This window comes from Staurois parvus, unplaced genomic scaffold, assembly GCF_062004578.1.
Source record: "Staurois parvus isolate SC_StPar_1 unplaced genomic scaffold, SC_StPar_1.0 ptg003848l, whole genome shotgun sequence".
Lineage (NCBI taxonomy): Eukaryota > Metazoa > Chordata > Amphibia > Anura > Ranidae > Staurois > Staurois parvus.
This window is the reverse complement of record NW_028321643.1, coordinates 22,222-32,918: the sequence shown is the minus strand read 5'-3', so window position 1 is coordinate 32,918 and position 10,697 is coordinate 22,222. Positions and strand designations below refer to the sequence as shown.

Sequence of the window (10,697 nt, the reverse complement as noted above, 5' to 3'; positions counted from 1 at the left end):
TATAAATATAGTATATTCAGTATAATTTAGGGAGCAAAAAAAATATTATATACACAGTAAATGTAATATAGTATTATATATAATAAAATAATATATTTTATTATATAGATTATTATTTTAATATTATATTACTACAGTACATATTATATTCTATACAAATTATATATGCCTCTATTTTGTCTTATCTTAGTTTTGTCAGCCATTACAAATACAGTATGTTTGAACCCATTTAGAAAATGCTTAACATTTTATATTTGAAATACCGTTGGCTGGACTCAGGGGTGGACTGACCATTCGGGCACTCGGGCACTGCCCCAGGGCCCGGGGTCAGTAGGGGGCCCCATGAGATGCCCCTGGTACCTTTCATAGGCTTTTTTGGGTGTGGTTTGAGTGTGGGCGAAGACACAGGGGCCCCATGATCCCCTATTGCCTGGGGCCCCATGTCAGTCCACACCTGGCTGGTGCAAGTGCCTAAAAATTATATACAATGTTCATTGGAACAGGTGTTCCCCACGGGGCCCCTGTGCAAGACCAGCCCCACCACCACCTTTAACTACTGTCTATCCAATAACAGGTAGATAGAAGTGAGTGTCCAGGCCTAGGTGACTGTGAGAGGGGTCCCAACTCCCATCTAGTACAGATAGGTCCTTGTGTCCCAGAGGGTCCCTGTGCAGTCTATACAAGTGCTAGTGCCAGTACTGTCTATGGTTATGTCATTTTTGTGTATTGTAGCCATCATCCAAAACGTCCTAACTTCTGATTCTCAGCCAGCAGTCATCTTTGTCCTCTAGAACACCGAATGCAGCATGGAGGGGCTCTGTAAAGGTGGTGGCAAATGTGTACAAGTGTCTCATTGAATCCCCCAGCTCATAAAAGGACAGCCACCCACCTTCGTAATCCAGATAGATCCTGAATCTCTGGCCCAGGCTCTGGTGGGGTATGGGGAACTCTTCTCCCTCATGTATCACAGAGTACTGATTCTGATATTTAGTTAGACACCAGGACTTGGCATTTTCTCCCAGCCAGGAATGGTCCCCATGCCTCTCAATGGAGGCATATGCCAGCCCCATCATCCAGTCTCCCAGTTCACTGGTCTCCACCACCAAGTAGTACCGTCCTGAGGAGAAACTCCTGCAGCTTAAAACTTGACCGTCCTCAAACCTCTGTGGTGATTCTGGATAACACTGGTCTGTATGGGACACCAAAACGGTTTTCCTGTCCTGTGACACCACCATGTTAGCCGCTGCTGTGTTTACATCCAGAAAAATGTCTGAAGCTTCAAAGAAGGAGGCCCTTGAGGAAATTTCTCTTACAATGTCACAAAGTCCTAAGTGGATGGTCTCCAAGATCAGACCTTCATCCAGGTTTCCTGTGGCAAGAAGCTGGCTATGGTGTCCACTTAGGAAACTTTTATCCCGTTGCTCGGGGATGCAAAAGTCCAACTTCTGATCCTGCAAGAACACTATTGGGTCGGTCATGATGCACATCTCCTCGATGTGCTGTCTCCTCATGGACAGCTCGTCCTTCTTGATTTCCAGATTCTTGGTCAGACCAGAGATATACTGGGAAAACTCCTCACCCCCTCTGAAGATCTCAGTCAAGACTCTTTTCTCCAGATTTTCCAGTTTCCTCCTGATGTTTCTAAACAGAGCGGTTGCCTTGTCTGCTAAGTCACTGACCTTTTCTTCCCTTTCTCTAACGTTTTTCTTAAAATTCCAGATTTGACCATCAATGGTCTCTTCCTTGGAGGCCAGTACGTCCAGAAGCTTTTTCAGTTTTCCCTTCTTCTTTTCAGATGCCTCATCAATCAGCTCTACCTTGTGTTTCACATTCTCGGCAGGGCAGCAGTTGACACAGATACATTTTGCATCATCGTAACAATAAAACATCAGTTTTTTTTTGTGGATGAAGCATTTCCGATCCTCCAGGGAGGCGGTGGGATCGGTTAAGATATGCTCTTTTGCTTTGCTGTGAACTTTCAGGTGGTCGTGGCACAAAGAGCATTCACAGTGCAGACATGTTTTCACAGCAGGTACAGGAGAATCTATACAATACGTGCATAGAACAGCAAATCTCTCCGTTTCTGGCTGTTGGGAGTAGAACATCTCCACTATGTTTTGGAGGTTACTGTTGGCTTGGAGCACCGGACAGTCCTGGAACCACGTTCGGCACTCTGGACAGGAATACACTCCAGATGCAACCTGTGCCCCCAGTGCCTGAGCAATGCATGCCTGGCAGAAGTTGTGCCCACAGCTCAGTGTCACCGGGACATTAAAGATGTTCAGGCAGATCGAGCAGCTCAGTCTGTCTCTCAAGCCAGTGATCTCCATTGTTATGATGAGGAGGCGGAAGAAGCGACAGTTAAAAAGCTGCTTTGAAAACCAGCGAGGGCTGGATTTGTTTGTGTTTTTTTTTTTTCTAACCAGGTGACCTATGCACACTTAAAAAAAAAGAATCTGTTGACACATTTGTATCATTTCTTTTAAAAGTTTAATTTACAAAGTTTGACTTCTAAGTTTATCATACAAAGTTTATCTGAAAAGTTTAATTTACAAAATAAAAATATAATTTTCAAAGTTTAACTTAAAAGTTTTATTTACAATGTTAAACTTAAAAATTAGAGTTTACAAAGTTTAATGTAAAATTTTTATTTTCAAAGTTTTATCCTAAAAATTGGAGTTTACAAAGTTTAATGTAAAAGTTTTATTTTCAAAGTTTTATCCTAAAAATTGGAGTTTACAAAGTTTACTTTAAAATTTTTATTTTCAAAGTTTTATCCTAAAAATTGGAGTTTACAAAGTTTAATGTAAAATTTTTGTTTGCAAAGTTTTATCCTAAAAATTGGAGTTTACAAAGTTTAATGTAAAAGTTTTATTTGCAAAGTTTTATCCTAAAAATTGGAGTTTACAAAGTTTACTTTAAAATTTTTATTTTCAAAGTTTTATCCTAAAAATTGGAGTTTACAAAGTTTAATGTAAAATTTTTGTTTGCAAAGTTTTATCCTAAAAATTGGAGTTTACAAAGTTTAATGTAAAAGTTTTATTTGCAAAGTTTTATCCTAAAAATTGGAGTTTACAAAGTTTAATGTAACATTTTTATTTTCAAAGTTTTATCCTAAAAATTGGAGTTTACAAAGTTTAATGTAAAATTTTTATTTTCAAAGTTTTATCCTGAAAATTGGAGTTTACAAAGTTTAATGTAAAAGTTTTATTTTCGCTCCTAAATGCTCCTAAACACTACTAAAACACTACTATTACCAATGTTTTTAACCAGCATTTTTTCCAGCTTTTTATGAGCATCAGCATCTAGGAGCAGAAAAAAAATTGTTTTTATAGTTTTTGGAGCATTTTTCGAGCAGAAAACAACGCTAAATGCTCCTAAATGTTCTTAAATGCTAAAAATGCTCATAACAGGTTTTTTCTCATTTTTTTTTACATGTACTGTAAAAATGCGAACGTTCGTAAACGCTACTACAAACGCTATTACCAGCATTTTTTCCAGTGTTTTTTGAGCTTCAGCATCTAGGAGCAGAAAAAAATAGTTTTTATAGAGTTTTCCAGTAGAAAAAACGTGAATGCTCCTAAATACTCTTAAATGCTACTAAACGCTACTAAATGCTCCTAACAGGTTTTTTCTAGCTTTTGTTTTCTATATGTACTGTAAAAATGCTAATAAAATGCTAACACTCCTAAACGCTTCTAAAACACTACTAAAAACACTATTACCAGTGTTTTTACCCAGCATTTTTTCCAGCTTTTTTTAGATAAAAAAAATTGCTGCTAGTGTGCATGGAGCCTTAAAATTTAATTAACAAAGTTTAATTTAAAAGTTTAATTTATCTTAAAAGTTTAATTTACAAAGTACAGCAGTACTAAAAAAATATGATTTAAAAAAAGAGAAAAAAATGTTAAAAAGAATTTGAATGTAAAAAAATATAAAAACATATATAATAAATATAAAAAAGGAATAAAATGTGTTACTTTTTTTCGGTTTTTTTATTTTTTCATTTTATTTTTTTTTACATACTGTCACCAGTCAGTGTCCCTGGAGTACCGCCACACCAGTCATACGGTGACGCTGTACAGCACTGGTGACAGTATGTTAAAAAAAAAAAAAAGTTGTGAAAAAAAAACATTGTTTTTTAATTCCTTCATTTTCCAAAAAATTGTGACAAAAAATGTACAACTTCAAAAAAATTTGCTGATCCTCTTACTAAGTAGCTTGGACTGTCTACTTTCAGAAAAAGGATCATTTGGGGGGGGGGGGGGGAGATATTTGTACTGTCCTGGCATTTTAGGCCTTCAAGAAATGAGATCGGCCGTCAGTACATGAGGACTAATCAATTTTCATGTATATGGCGCACCTCGGTTTATGAACACCTCGGTTAACGTAATTTTCGGTTTACGATGAAAATCCATTGAATATAATACCTCGGTTTACAATTTTTTTCGCAATACGAACGGATTAATTGGTTTTCAATGCATTTACAATTTTTTTTTTAATCATGTCCCTGTACAGTATTTATGCCTTTAAAGTGCACTTTATAAAGAGTTTTGAACAGAAATAAGACTTTTTTAAAACTTTTTTCTGACCTCCGGAACGGATTAATTGGTTTTCAATACAATTACGAATTAATTTACCAGACCCTTTCTTTCCTGAATGAATATAATGAGTGATCAGTACTGATCACTCACTGTGTTCATTCATAACTGAAGCATAGTAACTGTGTTTTTTTTTTGGGTGGGGGGCTGTCAGGATGGCTGTATGAGGCCCCATGGTTTCTAACAGCAGCCCTGGTAACACTGAGCTGAGCCTCCATGGTTGAAAGAACTGAAATCCAGTGAATGAAAGGGGCGGGGACCAAGAGCGGACTGACAATTCATGGGGCCCCCAGGCAATAGGGGATCATGGGGCCCCTGTGTCCTTGCCCACACTCAAAGCACACTCAAAAAAAGCCTATAAAAGGTACCAGGGGCATTTTATGGGGCGCCCTACTGACCCTGGGCCCTTAGGCAGTGCCCGAGTTCCTGAATGGTCAGTCCGCTCCTGGCAGGGACTGAGGAGGAAAGGGCAAGATGATGGTGGATGGTCCCCCAGCCAGCAAACTGAGATGGGCTCTATCTGACTTGAAAAAGCTCACAGTGTGCAGTGAAATCAGATGAAGCCATTTAATACAGAAAAGCAGCAAGTTTGGAGGGAAGGCTGGACGTCAGATTTACTGCTTTGAATGAATGTCATTTGTAGTTCATAAAATGCACTCGTGTATTGACTCCTTTTCTGTATTATTCAGAAAGTTGCAGTTTGTGCCAAACAGATCTAGAATTTGGTGACCATCCTGTTATTTTAAGAAATGCACTTTTGAGGAAGGAGGGAGTGTTAGACCCCCTGTGAGGGTTTTATTGATTTCTGGGTCTATGCTGTGAACCCTTTGCACATTTTCAGTGGGAAAAATGTGGGAACCCCGAGTGAGACTGTGTTCACACTATACCTTTTCATGAACGCACACACAAAAAAAGCTTGTCAGGCTGGCGTTGCCATTCATTCTTAATGGCACCCCAAACGCAGCAAACCAGACGCAAGTCGCCTGGTGAAACATTGTGACGCTCAAAAAGGGGTACGAGCTACTTTGCCGCAGGTAGGGCACCCCATTGAAATGCACGGGCTACCCTATGCGTGCGGCACATAGAAGTGCGCACAACAATTTTTCAGGCATTCATGAAACGCTAAAATGTGAATTCAGTAGTTTGACTCTAGAATTAGATTTTTAAATATTAAAATGAATCAGATTCAAAGAGGTCGAATTTTCTTAATAACCCAGGACATTTGTGTGCAGAAAAAGATGTTTGTAAGGTGGTTGGTCGGCATTTTTTTTACCTGTACCGAAATTTGTTCACACAGAACACCGACACCGCAATGACCTAAATACCACGCAGACCCGCAGCCAGAAATGTATGCAAATAAATCTTTATTCTCCGCTCAATACACCCGCAAGCCCCAGGCCATGGGAGCCGCAACATTACATTCCAAGATGATGTCAGCAGAATATCCCTAACTATATACAGTATATATATATATATATATATATATATATATATATGTTTGTATATATAATAATATAATTTTTTATATATATACAGTGGGGCAAAAAAGTTTTTAGTCAGCCACCAATTGTACAAGTTCTCCCATTTAAAAAGATGAGAGAGGCCTGTAATTGGCATCATAGGGAGACCTCAACTATGAGAGACAAAATGAGAAAAAAAATCCAGACAATCACATTGGCTGATTTGGAAAGAATTTATTTGCAAATTATGGTGGAAAATAAGTATTTGGTCAATATCAAAAGTTCATCTCAATACTTTGTTATATATCCTTTGTTGGCAATGACAGAGGTCAAACGTTTCCGGTAAGTCTTCACAAGGTTGGCACACACTGTTGCTGGTATGTTGGCCCATCCTCCATGCAGATCTCCTCTAGAGCAGTGATGTTTTGGGGCTGTCGCTGGGCAACACAGACTTTCAACTCCCTCCAAAGGTTTTCTATGGGGTTGAGATCTGGAGACTGGCTAGGCCACTCCAGGACCTTGAAATGCTTCTTACAAAGCCACTCCTTCATTGCCTGGGCGGTATGTTTGGGATCATTGTCATGTTGGAAGACCCAGCCACGTTTCATCTTCAATGCCCTTGCTGATGGAAGGAGGTTTGCACTCAAAATCTCACGATACATGGCCCCATTCATTCTGTCCTGTACACGGATCAGTCGTCCTGGTCCCTTTGCGGAGAAATAGCCCCAAAGCATGATGTTGCCACCCCCATGCTTCACAGTAGGTATGGTGTTCTTTGGATGCAACTCAGCATTCTCTCTCCTCCAAACACGACGAGTTGTGTTTCTACCAAACAGTTCTATTTTGGTTTCATCTGACCATATGACATTCTCCCAATCCTCTTCTGGATCATCCAAATGCTCTCTAGCAAACCTCAGACGGGCCCGGACATGTACTGGCTTAAACAGGGGGACACGCCTGGCACTGCAGGATCTGAGTCCCTGGCGGCGTAGTGTGTTACTGATGGTAGCCTTTGTTACGTTGGTCCCAGCTCTCTGCAGGTCATTCACTAGGTCCCCCCGTGTGGTCCTGGGATTTTTGCTCACCGTTCTTGTGATCATTTTGACCCCACGGGGTGAGATCTTGCGTGGAGCCCCAGATCGAGGGAGATTATCAGTGGTCTTGTATGTCTTCCATTTTCTAATTATTTTTCCCACAGTTGATTTGTTCACACCAAGCTGCTTGCCTATTGCAGATTCAGTCTTCCCAGCCTGGTGCAGGTCTACAATTTTGTTTCTGGTGTCCTTCGACAGCTCTTTGGTCTTCACCATAGTGGAGTTTGGAGTGTGACTGTTTGAGGTTGTGGACAGGTGTCTTTTATACTGATAACAAGTTCAAACAGGTGCCATTGATACAGGTAATGAGTGCAGGACAGAGGAGCCTCTTAAAGAAGAAGGTACAGGTCTGTGAGAGCCAGAAATCTTGCTTGTTTGTAGGTGACCAAATACTTATTTTTCACCATAATTTGCAAATAAATTCTTTCCAAATCAGCCAATGTGATTGTCTGGATTTTTTTTCTCATTTTGTCTCTCATAGTTGAGGTCTCCCTATGATGCCAATTACAGGCCTCTCTCACCTTTTTAAGTGGGAGAACTTGCACAATTGGTGGCTGACTAAATACTTTTTTGCCCCACTGTATATATTATATTACAGATATGTAAATATTCTACATAATAAAAATATTATATAATGTTTATAAAATGTATAATAAAATAATTTTATAGATATATATACACATATATATATATATATATATATATATAAATATTATTAAATTAAATATTATTAAATATATAAAATATTAGTTGTTATTATTATGTAGAATATTGTATTTACATATCTGTAATATAAAAATAATTATATATATTATATAAATAATAAATTTGAAGAAGAAAATATAAAGATAGTATATACAGTATAATTTACGGGAAAATATATTATATACACTGTAAATTAAGTAAAGTATTATATATAATAAAATAATGTAATATTTTATTATATAGAATATTGTTTTAATATTATATTACTACAGGAGAGAGAGCAAGAGAGAGAGCGAGTATAAATATTTATCTATTTTTTTGTTTGTATATATAAATTAATGTTATTATGTAGAATATTATATTTACATATCTGCAATATAATAATAATAATAATAATCACCATCATCATTTTATATATATATATAATTTGAAAAAAAAACAAATATACAACATATCTATCTATCTACTGTATATATATAAATTGTAAATAATAAAATCATGTTGTATACAATATATATATATATAATTTGAAAAAAAAACAAATATACAACTATACAACATATCTATATTTATATATATCTACTGTACATATAAAGTTATACTATATATATATATATATATATATATATACTGTATACAACATAATTTTATTATTTATAATTTCTGTAAACAAAGAGGACCCCTTTTTGGACTTTAATGCAGAGGACATACCATCACACATAAATTCATAAGGAACCTTTTTACTCATATACTTTATTATACAGAATTGTTATTAAAAAAAACATTACGATTTAAAAACACACTGGCTCTTTTGGCTATTCCAAGGATATATTCCCATTGTGAGATTACAACAATACAACATTCCCAAGATAAATCCGACGAGTTTCGATCATTTCACATTTAGATCTTCTTCAGGGCATAAGAGCAAGAGGGATCTCTGAATGAACATATTTGAGAGTAGTGATGAATTGTGTATAAGGACGTCAGTACCAATGATACAATCTCCATTTTCATACTTACAAAAAAGTTAGGTGGTTAATGCTGGTCAGAGCAGGCATAAAAATACTGGCATTCAAGATGGGACTGCATGGTCCAACATTCAATGGTGTAAGCTATCAGGAGGACAAGAGAGGTCACATAGCCATCTCGTAAGAGAAGGAAAGTTAAATCACCCTCCATATGTAAGGTATGGAATCTTGTAACCAGGTGAGGAGTACAAAGACAAGTGTGTCTTGCCTACAGTCAACCATGGTGCTGGGAGTGTCATGGTCTGGGGCTACATGAGTGCTGCCGGCACTGGGGGGGGCTACAGTTCATTGAGGGAACCATGAATGCCAACGTGTACTGTGACATATTATTTATTTTATAGTGTACACAGAGTGATCTCACGATTCACATATTGCTAACGTTTTTGAATCTTGGTTTGTTTTTGCACTTTATTTGTTTTAAGTATACTTATTGGTTGGTAAAGTATATACCGATGTTATTGAGGTAATACACTATTTCAGTTTCATTCTCACCTGATCTGGATTGATGGGAATATTGGAGTTGGACACAGAGGATTTATTTACTTTGGACATTATTTATTTTATTATACGCATTGACTGACACAAAAAAGGTTTATAATAAAGTATATATAAAAAATTAATAATATAGTATAATAATGTATCAATAATGTAGTATAATAATACAATACAAAATAATAAATATATGGTATAATAATATAATAACATAATATAATGTCATGTAATATAATGCAATATTGAAAGACGGAATAGGTGCATTCATTGTACAAAAATTCTCAGTAGGTAAGTTGGGGAGCAGAATCTGAGATTGTGGCCCATCCCTGTCCGGGGACAAACCCGGTGGATTCCCGGCACCGACAAAAAAGAAGCGACACAATCGGCTCCTTTGTTTTTCTCTTTCCTCTGCTGGTCAAGTCCCCTGCAAACGCGTCGTGGCAATTCCCATCAAGAAAGCTGAGCGAGTGGCTGAACCTTAGCCTAGAAAAGTTATCAAAACAAAACCGACTTCAATGCTGTACTTTCCCCATGTTTGTTTCCTGATCGGTTACTTAACCCCTTCACGACCAGAGGAGCCTAGATGCCGGGATCAAATGCAGCAGAATCAGAATGCACCAACAACAACTCTATAATTAATTTTCAAACACAATTATTATTATTATATTTTTTTAACAGGTAAAAGCTGAATTCTTTTTGCATTATTTATTTAAAGCCGCCGTAGCTTTCACTCCGGTACAGCCCTTGGGAAGTGATGTTTATATTTCCACTATAGGTTTGTTAATTCAGCAATTATCTTGTCATTTATAAGGTAACAAAGTAATACAGGTGTACCTCGGTTTACGAATTTAATTCGTTCCGCGAGACTTTTCGTTTTGCAAAAAATTCGTAAACGGAAACACGGTTTCCTGTAGGAATACATTGAAAGCCAATTAATCCGTTCCGGAGGTCAGAAAAAAGTAAAAGAAGTCTTTTATCTGTTCAAAACTCTTTATAAAGTGCATTTTAAAGGCATAAATACTGTACAGGGACGTGATTAAAAATGAATTTGTAAATACATTGAAAAACAATTAATCCATTATGGAGGTCAGAAAAAAGTAAAAGAAAAGTCTTTTATCTGTTCAAAACTCTTTATAAAGTGCACTTTAAAGGCATAAATACTGTACAGGGACATGATTAAAAAAAAATCATAAATGCATTTAAAGCCAATTAATCTGCTCCGGAGGTCAGAAAAAAGTTAAAAAAAAAGTCTTTTATCTGTTCAAAACTTTTTATAAAGTGCACTTTAAAGGCATAAATACTGTACAGGGACATGAT

General features: G+C 36.9%; 1 protein-coding gene across 1 annotated transcript; it reads right to left on the bottom strand.

Annotated features, from left to right (window-relative positions):
- Window positions 1-749: 749 nt before the first annotated feature.
- LOC149427351 (E3 ubiquitin/ISG15 ligase TRIM25-like) lies at window positions 750-2,330 on the bottom strand. Its single transcript, XM_089668098.1, has one exon. The coding sequence runs from the start codon at window positions 2,328-2,330 to the stop codon at window positions 750-752; it is 1,581 nt and encodes a 526-aa protein (XP_089524224.1).
- Between the last annotated feature and the right edge of the window lie 8,367 nt (window positions 2,331-10,697).